The following is a 19235-nucleotide window of genomic DNA, read 5'->3' on the forward strand; positions in this document are numbered from 1 at the left end:
TCAGCCTAGCAAATTGGGAAAGAAGAGAAACCACAAGTTCTCAGCTAACTTGAAGAGCCACGGTCAGGGTTACGATAGAGCCGTGAGTCCGAAGTCTGGGCACGCTGAAAAGCTCTCATGTGGCCAGACCTCACAGAGTATGCAGTTTCTGTCACTCGCCCGCTGTGTGACCTGGGCAAAATACTTCCCCTTACTAAGTCCCAGCTTCCGCATCATAAGAAAAGAGTAAGAAGGGGATAAGAATACCATACACCTCCCAGTGTTGCTGGATGGGTACACAGCTGCTTTGCAAACGGTAAAATGACATATGAGTTACCATTGTCATCCTCTGGTCTGCTCTGTGGTACCGCTGTAGCCTATTTAAATTCGAGTAAGTACTCACACTACATGTCTAGGAGGAGGATAAAGCACCAGGAGGAGGTGGTCCCTAAGACCACACAGAATATGGCCCAAGACTCTTGGGTCCTAGTCCAGCTGTGTTAATGACTTTCTGTGTGACTTCCATGTATATGACGTCACATCCCCTCTCTGGGCCCCAGGTTCCCGGTCTGTAACGTGCAGGGGAGTAAAGGAGGGAGCTGTAGTCTGTGTTCTCTGTCTCCTCCAGGCCTGTTACTCACATTAACCTCTGCTAATCCCTTCTCCAAGCCCCTGAGTCACATCAGCCAAAAACCACCTCTCAGCGAGACACTAACATTTTTTTTCCCTCCACTCTGACTTATGTATCTGGGATTATGCTGTGTCCCACATCATGGCTGAAATAAAGGCATCTGTTTCATTCTATCTCCATTAGATTTGGCTGTTTGGATGACAATTTCTTCCAAATAACTGTGAGCTTCCTGAGGGAGACAGACAGGGTCACGTTCATCGGTCTCGATATCCTCTTAGAAAGGAGTGTGGTACCCGGTAGACAGCAGGAGCCTAGCAAACGTGGGCTTGACTGAATGGCAAACAGCCAAGCGCTAACTCTGGCTCACCCCTGTGCTGCCGCGCACAGCCTGCCACACTTCTCCCTCCACTAAAACTGTCCCTGTTTGGCCAAGACCCAGAGGGGCCAGTGAGGGTAGTCTAGCCCCCTCCAGCACTTGGGGACAGTCTAACCCTTACGGTTGTTTCATCCGTGCCACCCTGCAAAGTGGGGACCCTCTGCCCCTTCCTCTTGGCTCCCCCCAATGGGTAGAGAGCCTACCAAACTGAGAGGGTCCTGAGGTGAGACATTCCCTCATTTTTCAGTTGAGAACCCAAGGCCAAGCTCCCTCAACAGTCCGGTCTCCCCAGCTAGCTGTCTTCCCCACCATGATGATCCACGGGATGTCTTCCTGGCTGGACTGGAAGCGCCATGGGACAGGGGCTACATCACAGTTCCCAGGAGGGTACCCAGGCATTTGATAACATCAGCTGAACGAGTGGATGCTCCTTTATCACAGCAATTATCCCACTACATTGCAACTGGTGCTGTTTCTCTCTCCAGGCTGCGCACTTCACAAAGGCAGGGACTGTGTCTTATTTGTCTCTGAAGCCCCAAGACCCAGGATAGGGCCCAATGCAGAGGAGACGTTCAGTTCATGTTTGCTGAGTGAGTGAATGAACTCAAGTTGCAGTAGTGCTATTGTATGGCATTCGTAAAAACTACGTAAAAGCTCATTCCAGCCCATAACATGCTCCCTAAATGAAGAGGTATATTCTCCTACACTTGGGGACTTTCTGATTGTTCTTTTCCACTTCGCGCTGGTTCATCTCCACGGCGGCTGGAGAAGGCTCTGTTCCCCTGGGGTCGGGATCAGCCCTGTTTCCTATGATGAGAAGCTCCTTCTCCCACCAAAGCTGTGGGGCTTTTGGCTCCTGTGTGCCCACGCTCCCTGTCAGCACTGGGGAGTCCCAGCACTGGGAGGGCTGCCTCTGAAGGACAGTGAACAGAGGGTACATTGGCATTGTGTTTCATGTGAGGGGGTAAATGAACCCTGTTTTATAACTTATTCTGCTATGCGTGTTATGGGGGAGTGCACCCTCGCCCCACATTTCTCAGGGACATTCAGTTCTTTTGCTGCCCAGATAGTCAACAGCTTTGGCCAAGACCCTGGATCCCTGAGAAGGGAATGACTTCATGCTACGGCTCCTCTCCCTTTCTTTTCTAACGATAGGAATGTCATTGCTAGTCATGGAATTGCGTCTACATAGGCCAAGTGAAGGGGGGGAGTTAGGCAGATAATTTAGGCTGACATCTCTTCCCTATGAAGAGCCAGTACGATTGTACTTCATCTTGCCTGAAGACAGGGCTACTTGGTGCCCTTCCCTGCTTTGCCCATGATGTTTTCTCCCTCCTTTCCAAGAAACGCCTGCCTGCCCAAGCTTCACCTTCTTGATGAATGTTTTCCTACTCTCACAACAGCCAATACAGAAGTCTGCAAGCGCCCTTATCACTGTCCATTAGCCCTTAAGTTTGGTCTCCCTCCCTCATTTGAGCTCCTGGAGTGTGGGGACCGGACTTACTCATCTCTGTGCCTGGTCTAGGGCCTGGCTCCATAACAGGAACCCTGGATATTTATGGAGCTCCACAAATCTCAGACTGATGAAGGGACATTTCAGCCCTGTGAGTTCTCAAGAGGAGAGCAGGGACCCACTGCCTCTGCCTGGCTACCATGACCCGACCCCACGAGCTCCTCGTCGACAATCACCCCACGGGGCCCAAGACTGGGTGCATCAGGCCCGACCACCTCCTGGATTCAGGCAGCAGACCGAGGACTGAAAGCTGGCTCAGGCAAAGACCGGTGGCCTGAAACAGCCCAAGGCTGCCGGAGCCAACTCAAGGCAAATGAACCAGCGTAATCACAACAGCACACACTCGGCCTTTTAATCCTTCTGGTGCTTTGAGATTGTAGAATCATGCTAAGTAGAAGGTTCCCAAAGGCTGGGATGCTGAGTCTGGCCTGTTGACTTCCTACTCTGTGCAGTGTATCAGAAAGTCCCTTGGTATAAATATGAGGGAGCTGCAGAAACACATCTGGACTAGGCCAACCGTTAGGCCATCATTATAAAGGAAGGATGAACTGTTTTGATCTTTTTTTTTTTTTTTCATATCTCCATCTTTTTCTTCTCCTAGTAACCCCTTGAGATTGGTAAAGTCAGGAGGGATCAACCCATCTTCCAAGTGGAAAGGCAAAGCACATTGTGTTTGTATTTATACAAGTTCCACATGACAGAAAGACAAAGGCTAATTCTAGGACTAATATAAAGACTGGAAGGGCTCTTATGATCCAATGGCCTCATTTTATAAATAGGGAGTGTGAGGCCCACTGACGTCGAGTGGCTTGCTTAAGGACACACAGAGCACCAAAGACAGAGTTGGGATTAGGACCCTGGACTCTTCACTCTCAGCTAATAAAAGTTCCACAAGACTAGGCCTCCCTTCCTTAGGGTTTTGACCGCCCAGCACTTGAAAAAAACCCAACAGCAAAGACAAATTCCACTACAAACCCACAGGGACAGAAGGTGTGGAGGCAAAGGTGGCCCCCAGCATGCTTGGTGAGGGTTACCACCAGAATCAGGGGAGAAGGGACCTTGACAAAGGTAACTCAACCTCCCTCCCCTGGAGAAGCATCCTTTCTGCCACTTTCTGTGGTACAGAATTGGGTGGCCTCTTCTTGTCCACTTGCAATGGCGGTATCTCGTAACGTTGCCAGGCAACTCATTCCATTAATGAATTATTAGAAAATTCCTTCTTCCATATGCCTTCTCCTCTGCACTTGCTCTCAGAGGAGGGTAACTACTTTTGTTTGCACCAGCTAATTTTAATGAATTTAAATGGAACAACCAGTGATACGCACTCATTCCTTAGATGACATGTGCCGTTTTATGCCTACCCTGCAGGCCCCCTTGACTGGACAGCTGGTGTGTTGGTGGCCTGTTATCTCAGTAACGCCCACCCTCCACTCTGTGCCTCCCACAGCCCTGGAGATGCACAGCACCCCTGGGTGCCAGAGCCCTACCTCCATCGTTGTCTTTGCTGTCACCACAGGCAGTTTCCATGGACGTGTCGCAGCCAGCTCCTCTCCAGCCCAGCTGGCAGACGCAGTGCCACCCATTCAGGTCCAAGGTACATCTGCCGTTGCCATTGCACAAGCCAGGGCAACCCTCTGCAAGGCAAAGCACATGGCATCAAGGTGTGATCACCCACAGCCACCTGGTCACATACACGCACACTCTGCCTGTCAACTTACAAAAGGCGTTCACATTCATCAGCGCATCGATGCCCACAGCACCGGGGAGGTCTCTCATTAGAACTGTCACTTCACCTCTAAGGCAACTGAGACTCAGGGGTGGAAGGCCTCACTAAGGATGGACAGTGGTCAGGATTCTAGAGCAGGAGTCAGTGGATGTGGGCTTGTCCAAATTTGATCACTGGAGCTTTTAGGCGCTTCCTGGCTCCTTGCTCACTCTTGCCTGTTTTTCCTGTCTCTGGTGGCTGTGTGGAACAAGGGAATCATCTATTTACTCCTCTTGTCCCCTCAGCACTTCTGGGTCTCGTTCTAAAAGGCCGTACTTTCCTCAGGCCTTGTTACTAGGTTCATTGAACTGAACCTTAGGTTTCTCATTTATTTTGTCCTATTTTCTCCTAAACAACTGTCTTTGCTTTCAGGAAGGGTCCTGGAGTCTTTTTTTCCCCATCTTATCTACAGTGAGTAAAGGGAACCCGGACAACTGCCACGAGAGAGACTAAGTAGGGCTGTCTGTGATTGCCATTGCAGGTTTGGGCAGGCTTCCCTTCCCTAGTTTTCTTCATCTGTACATCTGTCATCTATTAAGCACCTTCTCTGGGCTAGCACTGGAGGTACAGAGATGAGTAAGACCTAGTTCTTATTCTTGAGGAGCATGCAGCCTATCGAAGGAGACAGGTTTGTATAAGCAAAATATTTCACTGCTAAGTACCCTGAGGGAGATGTACAAAATATGGTGGGAACCAAATACAGGAGTGGCCATCTGCCTGAGAGGGCTGTGGGTGATTCAATCAAGGAGGGTCAGGCAATATTTAGACTCTGCCTTAGGTCTGCTTTGACTATATCATAAGGTGGGGAGTTACTATTCAAGTAGATGTGCAGGTTTTTGTTGACCACCTTTTCAAACCCCTCTCTCTCTGAGTCTGTAGCTTAGAAATCTAGGCCTGAGAATCTGTGAAGTTACACGGTTTACTCCAGCTTCTGCGTTGCTGCTTGGTTTTCATTCAAGTCCTCCTTTTAACAAATCCGCCAATTCTTTTCTCAGATGGGCTATCAAAATATTACCTCCCTGGGATGTCTTCTCTGGCCCTTGCTCAGTCTCAGGGAAAGGTATGGATGTGAAAGCACTCTGCCATCTATAAAACTTGTTTTATTATTAAGAGCAGCAACTAAAGCTGCAAACTAAATTTTCTATCATGAAATAACTGAAAACGGACCCATTATTCTTAAATGGGACAAGTGTGGATGTGGCTGTCTGATATAAGACCTAGGCCAAGGTAGGTACTCACTAAATGGCCGATCAAATAGAATCTAAAGCTGTACTGTTTCAAGGCCTTCTGATAGTTGACTGTTCTTACAAAGTAAAAGAAAAGAACATGTTCATTTATACTTGAGATGTTCAATACCAATCAATCAATCTGGCCACTGTGTTCCATTCAAAGGAAGAAACATTTACGTAGTGTGTACTCTGAGCCTAGGAGGGATTCCTGTGGAAGTTTTGAAGCAAATGTAGATAATGGGGTCACAGCAGAAGCCTGCTGGGAAAGGTGGGAAGCCAGCAGCATGGCCACCCCAAAAGTGATCGAGAAAGCAGTTGGAAAGCACAGGAGCAGTGCTGTGACGTGCAGGTGACCGCCCAGGCGTTCTGACTCAGTAGCTCCCATCAGCCACCCTTCCTGATCTAAGCAAATACAGACTGCCTCTTTTTCCAACTAATCCCATTTAAAGTTTTGTCCATCCAGCTGAGACTTTAAATTAAGCCTCCTATGTATTTGAGATCCGTTTTGGAGGAAGAAGAGTCCAATCGTTAAGAATGGTAGTGGACTGCTTTCTCTTGCTCCAAGATGTAGCCTCTTGTAAGATGCAAATAACATCTCTTATCTAAGAGCACACGCTTGGGAGCCACATCAAAGGCTGGCTCTGTCACACAGTGGCTTTAGGACACCCAGGCACCTTATTTAATTTCTCTGAGCCTCAGTCTACTTCTAAAATGGGGTTGTTGGGAGGATTAAATAAGATAATGTATGCATGACGCACAAAGCCTGACATACAGCTTGAACACAGTATCTGAATCTTCTACTCACCCTGACCTTCTCTCTAGTTTAGTAGAGGGACTATCATATCATAAGTTGTATCCCTAACCTCAGGTAGCGGTCATAGAAAGGCAAAATAGAAAACTGAGGCAGTTATCTAGATCAGAGTTGGCAAGCTTTTCCGGTAAAGGTCCAGATAATAAATATTTTAGGCTTGTGAGCCATCTGGTCTCTGTTGCAATTACTCAACACTGCCATTGTAGCTTGAAAGGAGCTACGTACAATTTATAAATGAATGGGCATGGCTGTGTTCCAATAAAACTTTATTTACAAAAACAAGTGATGAGCCAGATTTGGCCTGTGTGCTGTAGATGCCAAACCCTGGTTTAGATGCTTCAGGACAGTGATGACAATGCCAGTTGCCATATACTGAAGGTCTGCTATGGCTTGCCACTGTGCTAGACGTTCTACATATATTATTTCCAAACTAAGTAACTTTTGGTTATATTTTCCAGATCCTTATTTCCTAGGGCAGTGCCAATTTCACACCCTTTAATCCTAAATTTTTAATAAAAACCATGTGTTATAATACAGTATGGACTTTGTACCTAGACAGACCTCAGTTTAAATCCCAGCACCACCATTTTACTTACTATCTGTGTGATGACTGGCAAATTATTTAACTCTCTAAGCCTCAGTTTTCTCATCTGTAAAATGGAGGTAATATGTAATTCAAAGAGTTGTTAAGAAGATTAATGGGATAATGTATATCAATTATTTAGCACAGTGGGTAACACTGGTAGGCATTTAAGAAATGACAACTGCTATTATTATTATTGGGTTTATTTTGTTCTAACATTGTATAACTTCACTAAGAAACTCACAAACCAGAAAATAACCCTTTGCCAGTCCAAACTGTGTCAATGTTTGGGTCAAAAGCTGTGGTCCTCATAAATATAAACCTTGCCAGAGGGAGCTGAGACAAACCCAATGACGTGGTCATGGGGCCAACATGCAGCTCAGCAGGAAGCAATGACATGGGTTGAGGGTCACGAGTGTCACACCAGGCCCACCGTTTCATGCTTTCCTGGCACTCTTTCCCCCTGAGAGCAACTGTCCCGAGCATACTCAAATTATTAATTTTGCAATAGTTTACTGCCTTACTCCCTCCACTAGAATGTAAACTTGCCATAAAGTTGCCATACTTGCCACAAAGGCAACCTTGGACCTAATCCAGCGCCTTGCATGGAGCCAGTACTCGGTATGTATTTGTTGAAATGAATCAATGAATGAGGTGGAGACCTAGGTCCAGCCTGACTAAGTTGTGGGATCTTGGGAAAGTGATTTTTCCTCTTTTGGCCTCAATTTCCTCATCTGTGAAATGAAGGTTTGGATGAGATGCTCTGTTAGGTCCCTCCAGTACAGCCACCCAATAGAGAAGGTCAAAACAACTTCAAATTTGATGATTTTGTTCTTAATTTCAACAAACTTTACTTAACACCTACTGGACACCAGGCATGCGTTAATTCTGGGGTATACAGAGCTGAGATATAGCCTCTGCCCTCAATATTTTTATACTCTATTTATCGATACCCTTTGTTCCAGGGCAATTTAAAATGGACCTTATAATCTCAAACAATACTTCTCAAAGTGAATTCTTTGAACTACTAGTTCTATGAGGTCCTCAAATACAAACTTCTGTAAGTCTGGAAAACAATATATCCTATATTCTTATCCTAGAAAGTCACACTAAATATTAATACACTAAAGGCTCTGGGAAGTCTTATAATAAAGAAACCTGCTTATTTGAGTATCAGAACGCTTTCCCCAGAACTATTCCTCCCCTACCCACAACCATTTACAATAATGCAGAATATTCCATTCCACAAAACCCTCTGTGGGAAGCTCCTCTTAGCACACAGTGCCTGGTGCAACACATTCTGTGCTGCTCTTAAACTGCCAGGAGGAGCCCGTGTTCTTGGGGAGGGTAAGCTCTACACGTGAAATCACAGCACTCTCTCCACAGTTTCTTCAAATGGACCAGGTTCTATCCCGAGGGTCTGCACTGTCCTACCAGTTTCAGGGTTTCAGAGAGAACTGTAGTACCTGTGGCTTGAATGAGGTTTGCTCTCAAGCAGGAATTTGCACCTGGGATCAACACACCCCCATGAGCCAGTATGAGGAAGCCTCCTCTGGGGGTCTTGCTGACTTTCTTAAAGCAATATGCCCATCTTTACCCATTGCTAAAGCTCATTCATTCCACAACCCTGAAATTCATCAGTAATTCAGAGAGCCCAAGTGACATTAACAATACCCTCTGGAACGACTCACACCAGGCATTTGCCAGAGCCAAAATAATGTAATTTTAAGGTTTAGAGAAGGGCTAATAAGCTTTTGAAAAGAAACAATGCCCTTTAAATGACAGGGGACCGCTTTATCTTCAACCTCCTGCTTAAGCCTAGGAAGAAGCCTCCCTTGAAGCTAGAAGACTTTCAGAATCCTTGAAGGTATTTATTTTTTACTTAAGTGGTAAAGCAGCTATGCAACACACCTAACACAACAAATGTCCCATTTATGTTTGTTTCTCTTTCTGGTTTTCTTGTACTTTTTCACCCCTACCGTCACTTCCCTAGACAAGGTCACTGTTGTTTCCCTCCTAGATGATAGCAACAGTCTCCTAATTGGTCTCTTTGCCCCCAAATGCTCCTTTTCAACTCTTTTCCACAATATGGCTAGATCAGATCCTTCCAAATCACAAACGTCATCAAGTCATCGTCCTGCTTTTAAAAGCGGGATACCATGCTTATGTTACGGCCCACGGTCTTGGTCTATGAGGCCCTGCCTAAGTTGGGGAGAGCTCTTCTTGCTAAGTGGCCGTGGGACTTTCTCTATCACAATCGTCATCATACTTTGTTGGAATTATTTGTTTTAGTGTCTTCTCTGCTAGGCTGGGACCACTTCCGTTGTGTGGCATCCACATTTCCTGGCACTTAGGAGGAGTTCAACATACTTGCTGAGTGACTGTTGTTTCCTCAGTGTCTTCCAATGCAAGTGGAAAGCAAAGAACAAAGGCTGGTTTGTCTCTGAACTGCAAAATACTCTACTCTGAAAAGTCTGGGGTTTGCATTATATCGGTCTCTGAATTCTTTTTTTGGAGGGAGTTACTAGTACCCATTATACCAGAAAGTCAGCCAGATGGGGCTTGGTCCAGACCTAGATTTTGGCAAGAAACATTTGTCTTTTAAAGCAAGTTATGATTCACTGACCTAATCCAGCTCAAGGTTTGGTGATATATTTTCTGAACTAAAGATCAGAACGGGTGGTTTGAGAGAATACAGGTCACTTCCTGGTGAGGCTGCCAGTTTGGAAGACAGTTTGGAGGAATAATTTTGGAAATTAATGGGACATTCTCGGTGACTTACCGTGACAGATGAAAGAATACTGGAAATACGGATTAGGCCAGGAAACACAAAATCCTGGGTTCTGTCACTTACTATGAGTGTGATCCAGAATGGGCCACTCAGCTTCTTCAACTTTAATTTCCTTCTCCAATCAAATGAGCATATCTATTCACTTGAAAAAATTCACAGGACTCCCTTAAGACTCATGGATATGGAAAAACCTCACAAAGTAGGAAAAAAAATCCACCAGCTATTAAACTTAATCCATACTGAGGATTCCTCTGATAACGATTATGTGTGAAATGCCTATTTTAAAGAGGCTCAGAGGTGCTACTCTTTCTTGCTGGAATAATGTTATTCTTGGTTGAAGGCCAGTACGTGAAATGCGAGGCAGCGTGCTTCTCAACACCATTGGATGGGCCCTAGTACCACCTTTGCTGTATTTGGCAAAGATATTCCAGTTGAAAAGCATTTAGTCATTGATGTTTCCCTAAAATCCTTTCCATCACTTTTTAAACAGCAGTTGCTATCTCTTATTAAAAGCCAATTTAACCTTTTTCTTTACAATTTCAAAAATTAGTGTGGTTGATGAAGTCCTTCTCCAAGTTAACGGTGAGGCTAAGAATATGATGATAAAACAGCACAGCTAACATTTACTGAGCATCATTCCTGCCCACGTGCTAAGCACTTTACATTCATTACTTTAATCAGTCCTCATGCCAATCCCACCAGGCACGTCCTGTTTTCCTCATTTTATAAAGACTCTGAAGGGAAGAGAGGTGAAGAAGCATGGCCAAGGTCATCCAGTTCATTGAGTATTGGAGTTTGGATTCAAACTCAGGCAGTCTGACTTCAGAGTGTGTTTCCTTAACCAATGGGCACATATGTGGTGCCTGGTGCCGTGTGAGGGCCTGAGGATAAAAAGCTGAAGATGGCATGGTATTTCTCCTCCGGAAGCTTGGGGCCTTTCTGGAGCACACACATCTGATCGTTCTGAGACTTATTCCTAGAGCAATGAGGCCTCTTTGGAAAATTGGGTACCATCTACTTAATGTAAATGTTTCAAACAGAAGGAATTACTTGGCCTGTGGGGAACACTCTTCAAAAATAAAACTTACCAAAGTCAGGCCTTCTCTGAAAAGGAAAAAAAAATCCAAACAAACAGACCATTCACTTCCTGAGGTCAGGGGTCTGTTTTCCCCCATTTCTCCAGAGCCTGGCACAGCATCTAGCACACAGTACTAGTACTAGGGGGAATGGAGTTCTTAGGATTTCTCAGTTTGCTCTGGGGTCTCTTCCTGTCTCAGGCCACCCACCCTGGTTCCCAGCATCTTCATTCTGATGGACCAGGGGCCATAAAGCATGGGCAGGGTGACATGAGATGGGGTAGAAGGGGTGAGGGGGTGTATCTGTGTATGGGGAGAGAAGGACAACAGCACAGTGGTAATGTCACAAAACAGACTGAGCACCTGGGGCAGGGGAGAATGACACTCCAGGTGTATCAACCATCTTGTGACCAAAACCCCGCCCTCCGGGCAGTGTCTGCTGTGACAAAGCCTGGGACGTGGCAGCACCGAGACACCTTGCTTACGGGGTATCTATACATTTCCAGATACGCATTTCTTCTGTCTGTTATGCTCATACACAAGCACACACACAAAGACAACAGGAAAATAGAGGAAGAACACCATACCTTTAACTACCCTATCCAGATAGTGCGCTTGGGAAATAAAAGACAGCACATTTAAGGTAGGATTGAAAAAGTGCAATACTGCCTGTCACATAACCATGCCAGGTGCCAAGGAGACAAAGGGGGCTGCACCCCACGTTTGGGACAGACCTGCCAGGGTGGGGAAAATAAAACCAAAGACAGGACAACACGAGAGAGAAGGAGGGAGAGCAAGCACATTCTCCAGGAAGGGCCAAAAGGAACGTCAACTCACTCTGTGATCCAGGCGTTTGGAAATGTGATCATATAAATAAGAAGACATATGGATGAGGAGAACAGCGGAAAAAGGAGGATGGGAAGCTGCAAAAGTGGCTACACTCCTGCTCCATCAGCTTTATGGAAGACTAGAACCTGCCCCTTTGTCTACCTAAAGCAGCAACCACCTTCCCTCCAGGAGATGCAGCGGGACAAGAGTGAGGGCACCCTGCATGGCAGAGGTGACCCCAGGAGGTTGGAATTCGGAAATAGGCAAAGTGTGAGTCACCCCTGATATACACCAGGGAAGTAGGTTGAGCCTTTGGTCAAATATACTGCTAGCTTATCTGTTTGCCATTCTTGTATTTTCCACGGACCCACGTGCCCACATAGACGTGAATGCAGAATGCGTGGTGTTCTAAGGAAGATGCATCTCTCCTTTGCATCTTACACAGAATGTGAGGTGCAGGTCAATGGATGTGGCTGTGAAAGACAAGAGAAAGAAAAGGAAACCTGACTCCTTCTCAATGCTGATTAACTTAAAAGGTAGAATGATGTATGCTTTGTCTTCCAACGCATACATCATTGTCATCATCACACGTCATCATTGGGGGGTTATATCCAAGCACTGAATTATTTGGCAATCTAAGGTTTTGCTCATTTGCGAGGATGGGTGTCAAATGTGGCTCTGAAGTAAACCTACTGTGCATATACATGGGTGCCTGGCTCTGTGCTTGGGGCAGGGCAGACCTCTTCATTCCCAGCATAAATCAGTAACAGCATTTCACCATCCCTATTGGGCTGTGGTCACAGCCATTGGAGGAGCTTCCCTAGCACCTCCTTCTCTATACCTCCTCCACATGTGCTCCCACAAAGGCTGGAGAGATGGCCATTTCCTGAAGGGCTGATGCTTTCAGCCGGGCTGGTCCCCACCCTTAGCTCGATTTCACATGTGAATCAAAAGTCCATAAGAGAGGGCTCAACTGCAATGGTGAGGCCTTATCTGGAAGCCCTAGGGTTCTATAAACTGTAAGAACATTCTCCATAAAAGAAATATAAATTTTATGTTTTCAATCCTCTGGACAGGACAGACACTGTGGCTGTTCATCAATATATATTTGCCTCCTAAGACTGGTGGATGAGAGGGTAGGTTCTTAGTTCAGGCACCCATGTGGTCTGTGCTTCAAGAGGAAATATGTTCCCGGAGGCTGCAGAGCCAAGTGGAAAATTGGGAAGAGGAGTTTTCACTGGGTCTGCACACTTCCCCTTCATTCTTACAGATGCTGCACGGTCCATGAGCTAACAGGATGTAAGAAGGGAAAGTGAAGGGGAGTGGTGTATTAAGCAGGACTGAACAAACAAAGTTGTGGAATGACAGTGAAAAACGGGGTCAGCCCACATGAAAAACCACCTAGGAAGCATCTCTGGTGAAGGCGAAGACTTTCTCGATTCTTGGTTCATCTGTCACCTGCATCTTAGTCAAGATCATTCATCTAATTTTGCAAAGTGATCTAAAATTGCTTAGACATCATCTCCCAGGATACGCCATCGGAGAACCACGACACAACACACAGATCTCCTGGCTCAGCTGGTGTTCTTAGCGTTCAGATCTGCAGAATTTTGTGGAGGGTCATAATCACAGGTTCTGGTAATGACACTGAACCCAGCTACAGATGAGATGGAGTGAGCCTAGATTTCTCTCACAGGGTTGGCAAGGATGACTCGGCTGGACGAGACAGGCATCATGGGGATTCAAATGACCATACCACTGCGCAGCATCCACTTGGAGGGAATTCTCTGACCAGAAAAACGTCTCCAAACTTAACGGTGATATCATGGCTCTGGTGATGAGTAGAGATTATATCCACTATATAGGCTAATCTCCCCAAACCCAGGGGCTGACCTCAGAGAGCTCCCTCTCTCTTCTATTGCTATAAGAACTATTTAGCAATAAAGATCTCTATTAAATATGTTTTTAGTACCCTTAAAAGATGCTTACTAATTTCTCAGACCACAGGCAGGAACACCAGCCAGTGGAAGTGACGGAGGCACACTCAGGTCGTAATCAATGTTGTGGGTTTCAGGAGACAACAGTGGATTCCACAAATCCTGGGATTCCTTCCTCACGCAGTGACCTCAGGCCACGCTGTGAAAAAAGCTGATAACAGCCAGTCAATACCAAGACCAAGAGCTTCCTGGGAATGGAAGAGAGCTTCCTTGCCTCTACTGAAAATGAAAGTGGTAACTGAGTCTTTGAAGTCCAATGCCATTTACTTATAAAAGGCATATGCAGAAGTCCACACTGCTGTTTCTTTCACTGTTTGAAAAGCTTGGCACATATGCCCTTGACTCAAGTCACGTAAAATTTCATCGTGATTTTAAAGCACTAACTTTAAGAAAAGATGACGCCAAGTCCCTAAGCTTGCATTATGGATGGTGGATTCAGGGCTTCCCCAAATTCCTTCATCTTTCTCCTCCAGATTTCAGGATGAAGACGATGGAAGCAGAGTCATTTTCCTCTTGGACCACGCGCTTCTATGTTCCTGTCACTGTGCAACAAAGTGGAGATAGTGGAGGCACACAGCTATTTATAAGACAAGCTCTGAGCCTTAGCACGAGGGTAGCCTGTGAGGTCTTAGATCTCTTTAGCATTTCTATGACCTCCAATGTGAAAGCTTCTTTCCTTCACTTGCCTGTACCAATAGAAGTTTCCAGAAATTTCTCTTAAGAGAATCCCAAGAAGCTTCAGGGGCCCCCATCAAAGGTTGTGAAGAACATGGCAAGAAGCTTATTCTTCAGGAGCCTCCATTGATTCTAACAGCTGTATCATTGGTACCCGTTAGGTCAGGTGAAACGAAGATCATTATGGCAGGTGATGACTGGGGTGGCTATAGTCATCTGAACTTCTTTCAGATGGATGACAAATCATCAAAGAGATGTTCTTGTTAAGTTCTTGGATACATTCATGCTCTTCTCTCTTTGGACGAAGGATCAATGAGGAATAAGTGGCCAACGGCACCCACCCCGAGAGGGGCTCACGGAGCCCACTCACTGGTCTCCAGTTTCCCACTCCTACCACGTGTGGGCTGAAAGCTCCCAGGACCATCAACTAATCAAGTTCTTGCTGTGATAACACGGGGTAGATCCCTGTCCGTTTTCTCTTTCTCCGTGTCAGCATTTGTCCTACAACTCATGGGTCATGATGTAAGAGAATGCCTCTGAGGAGGGAGAAGCATAGGATTATCTCACAGGCGCTGATACCTTGTGAATGCTTGTGAGCTCTTGGTTAAGGATTGTCTGATTACAAAAAAGAAACTCAAGAGCTACCGTTCAAAAGTGGACAAAGAACTCCAGAAGACTGTGTGGCCTTTCTTTGTAATTTCCCTGCATCGGGAAGTCTGGCTTTGCTCGCTCTAGTAATTGCATCATCAGAGTATTATTTTGATCTTTACTCCCAGAGGAGGATTTGTTTGAGAATCAAGATTTATATGATTGGACAGTTCTCCTGGAACCTAGTAAATACTTCTGCATATCTGGCATCTTGAACAATCACAGCTTTGGGGTCAAGGTTGGAATTTTACACATGTAATCAGGAGCTAGCATTTCCCACATGTGTTTTGGGACCTCATAGACAAGGGGCAGTGAAGTGAACAAAATAACTATCATAGAAGTGATCCAAAATGTTGGTAAGTGTTTTCAAAGAAATAGGAAAAATTAAACACCTTCTTAAATTTAGCTATGATTTTCAGCTTTCTCTAAAGAAACTGGAGGTCAAGCCCCAGACTTAAGAGACTCATAAAATTCCTGGAAAAGACGTCCAAAAATACGTTTTTGATGACTCTGTGTTGACCATATACTTGAGAAATGGACCCTAATCAATCCATCTGACCTTAACTTCTAGACTAGGGAAACTGGTTCCATATACACAAGTGGATGTATTACTAGTAAGTAAGTAAGAGTGAAAATGAAAAAATCCTTTTTTATTTGTGGGATATGTTTAGGAGCAGGTGATGGGTGTGCAGTCTGTGGGCAGTGGAGGAGGGGCCGGAATTCCATCACCCCTGCAGGCCTCCTCCAGCCACCCCACTCTGTGATTCACAGAGGGAGAAACTGAAGGCCCCAGCGACCATGTGGTCTATCCACGGTGCCGTCACCAAGACTTTTCTTGAAGTTGCAAAGAGACAGATAATTCCTAACGTAAGGAATTAAGATTTGAAATAGTCTTGCTTTTTGACAAAAATATTGTCATGAAAGAGGATGCCAATCTCTTTTGAGAAAACCAATCTGTTTTGAGAAAAACCAGGGAGCTTCCATAAAAGAAAAGGTGGACCCAAGCCTCCAAAAGGAGATATTTAATTCCTACTATATAATCTGCTCTGGGAAATGTCACTGGGGTAAGAAGGCTTTTAAGCTGGGGACTTGACCCAAAGGAGCCCAGACTTGTCTTACTCTTTTATGCCAGCTGTTAGGGAACCAAGTCATTCTTTCCCGTTTACGGAGGGCAGCAGTGTGCAAATGAACAGGCCTTGCTCTCTTTGGATCCCACTGCGTGGAGGTCTCTGAATCAGCATCGTGGATCCTGGCCTCTTCTCTGGTATGGGACAGAACCACACTGAAAAATACGAGCTAGCTGTGCGATGACCCATTGAATAATGATGAAATCTGACAACAAGAGAACATTTAACACTTTGAATTTCTAACTTTTCACACCAGCAGTTTTTGCTTTTCCTAAATGATCCTCGCAGGGAGTGAAGTTCCCTGGAACATAAGGAAGTGCTTCTTGTTACCATCAAAGATTAAAAAGGGGTTTCTCCTTCTCATATCTATTCTGAAAAGAAAAAAGAAGGCACCGCCATTGTTTCCCTCGTTTGTATCTCGTACTCCTTCCCTTCCATCCAGCAAGGTTACTGAAGTGTTCCTTCGGCACTAGGGTGTCGGGTTTCTAGCAGGGATGCAGCTGGCCACGGGGCAGAGACGCACAGAGGGCAAGTTGCCATGCGGGGAGATTAGACAGGGTCAAAGGATACGCGCACCACACAATGAAAGGTAACAGAATTCCGAGCCAAAGTCCTTTCATCTGAGCCACTATGACTAGTCCTTTACTTCTTCAATGTCCTGTGACAGTTTTCTGGTATTTAGGACTGTCAACCTCCCTCTTGAACCGTGCACATTTACCTTGGTGTATTTCTTATCCGGAGGGGAAAAAGCATCTGCAATCCCAAGGAGGAATTTGCTCTTAAAGAGTGACAACAGGGTGTGCAGGGGAGGTGGGATGGGCTGGTCTGACTCCTTAGCATCACAACAGAGATGTGTTTCAAGCTAGGCTGAGGAACATCCACGAGACACCAGCTGGAACCCAGCCTGCCCACAAGCCCTGCCATGAATCATCTGTGACTGGACGCAGGGAGGATTTACGCAAATCCCTCATCATTTGACCCAGATGAGATGCTTTAACCTTATAGAAGTCTGACATCCATAAACTGCTTGGAACTTGGTGAGGTGAGCCGAGGACTCTATAAGCAAGTGATAGAAAACAGAATGCATTCTCTCTGGGCTCTGATTTTGGTTTTAATAGGGATGGGTCCCCTTCTGGGCTGGGAGGCTAAAAGGTCAGCTTGTCCTTAGTCATGCAGAAAAGTGAAGGTGAAGGAAGGGCAGAGTTGAAAGAAGCAGGTGGGCCTCTCTGGTGACTAGGGCTGCTTTTCTTTAAGAGGTGTCCAGGGCGGTCGTGGGATAGGAAGACACTGACGGAAAGAAGCCACCCAGAGGCGCACAGTGAGACAGCGCGGCGCGTTCTGCTACGGAAAAGCAGGGTGGGCTGCCGGCGGCTGTGGAGCGGCTCTGGACTCTGGTAAGAGTGTGGCTGGCCGGCTAGCTGTGGGACTCTGAGACCAACTGGAATAAGAAGGCCCAGCCTCTGGGAAGGATGAGAGCCAGAGGCCTCTGCAGAAAACCTGGGCTTTGTCCTGCAAGGACCGCAGAGCAAGCAGCTGGCGAGGAGCTCCTCCCCAAGGCTCAGAAAACCAAGCCTCAACGTCCAGTCCTACTTCTTAACAGTTAAGTGACCTTGGGCCTCAGGTCCTTGAAAAGGAGGGGGGGTAATACGTGTGCCTCCACAGGGTGATGGATGGGAGTGGGAAAGAACGCAGTTAAAGCCCTTAGCACAGTGCTCGCCACACTGTAAATACTCAAAAATCAGAGCCCATTATTATTAATATTAGTAAGTATAAGGTATTCCACTGCCATTGATAAAAAGGGCGATGGTGTGGAGGCAGGGATGATGAATAAAAACTCATTTCAGGCTGCAAAACAAAAGGAATGCGGCCTAAAACAATATGAAATGAGAGGTAGCCCCATTTGCTCAAAATTCCTTTGTCCCTCGTAATCTTTGGGGCTTGCCTCCCAGTTTCTGTAATCAAGAGGTGACTGTCAGAGCTGGAGAGGCACCCGGAATCCTGTCTCCCAGAGCCATGTGCTTGCCATTTGATCACAGACCCTTCCTTGAAAAAAAATGGAAGGGGAAGAAGTTAAAACACACATACACAGACCAGTTGATTCAATAAAGACCTTTTGGTGAGTGTTCATTCCAGGATAATAAACCAAGCAAACGTCTGGCTGTGTTTAAAATCAACAAAACCAGCAGGAAAGGCAGAAAGAAGGGAACAGAGTGATCAGCTTGTTTTGAAAGCTGCCAACAGTGCTGCTTCAGCAGGGGCTGGTGCCAAGGAGCCACCAGGAGAGGGGAAAGGAGACAAATGCAGACGGGACGGAAGCCGACGACAGGGGAGGGGGGAGATCCCAGGCCTAATGGGATGCAGATGTGGCCTGGGGCCTGCGGGAAGCTTTCCCCAGGATCCCAGGCCTCTTCGGGAGCTCCAGCCTAGGAGGCTACTGGGGGTGTTCAGCACTAAGCCCAAGACCTCCCAACCAGACCATAAACTTGATTTAATGGCTGTGTTTATGGAGTACTGTACGATGTGCCAGCCTGTACGTGCATTATTATCCCCATTTCACAGGTGAGGAAACTGAGGCTCCGAGAGGCCTTGGGACTTGCTCACAGCTGCGAAGGTAGAGTCGTCTGCCTCATGCCTGAACCCCAGCTCCTAACACAAAGTTATACTGCTGTTGGCCCGGGAAGGGCTAAACCCAAGGCACGCTGACCAGCCAGCTGAGATCTGGGAGATGCAGGGTGGGAGGGAAAAGGTTAAAAATGTCCTATTGTGAGTTTGAGTCCAACTGATGTCTAGGAAAAGCCAACCATAATGTCGTCAGATGAAAGGACTTTTGGCCCAGTTCCCACATGCGACAGGGGCCCCGAGGTGCCCGACAGACAACGGCACCGCGCAGCCCTGGAGAAGGTGCGGGGGCCCGGCCCTCATACCGATGGTGCAGTGCTCGCCGTTCCAGCCCGGGCTGCACTCGCACTTGCCGTCCCGGCAGGTCCCATGCTCGGCGCAGCGCGGGTGGCAGGCGCGCTGGTCGCAGGCCGCCCCCATCCAGCCGTCCTCGCAGCGGCAGGTGCCCCCCACGCAGACGCCGTGGCCACCACACTCGGCCGCACAGATCTCTGGGTGGGGGGAGGGAGAAGGGGGAGAGAGAAAAGACAAGTATTGAGCCAGTCGTTCTTGGGAACAAGGGTCACACGCTCTGTGAGCAGTCGGGA

The 19235-nt window shown here is 46.7% G+C and overlaps 1 protein-coding gene across 1 annotated transcript in view; it reads right to left on the reverse strand.

The window, feature by feature from the left end:
• The window catches only part of TENM4 (teneurin transmembrane protein 4), a 385973-nt gene that overhangs the window by 104527 nt on the left and 262211 nt on the right, over positions 1-19235 (reverse strand). The window contains exons 12-13 of the mRNA XM_060160128.1: positions 18954-19139; positions 3987-4133 (exon numbers count right to left, since the gene is read on the reverse strand). Of these exons, the coding sequence (XP_060016111.1) occupies positions 3987-4133; positions 18954-19139 (333 nt within the window). The remainder of the gene's footprint in view (positions 1-3986; positions 4134-18953; positions 19140-19235) is intronic.

Source organism: Lagenorhynchus albirostris, chromosome 9, assembly GCF_949774975.1.
Source record: "Lagenorhynchus albirostris chromosome 9, mLagAlb1.1, whole genome shotgun sequence".
NCBI classification, from domain to species: Eukaryota; Metazoa; Chordata; class Mammalia; order Artiodactyla; family Delphinidae; genus Lagenorhynchus; species Lagenorhynchus albirostris.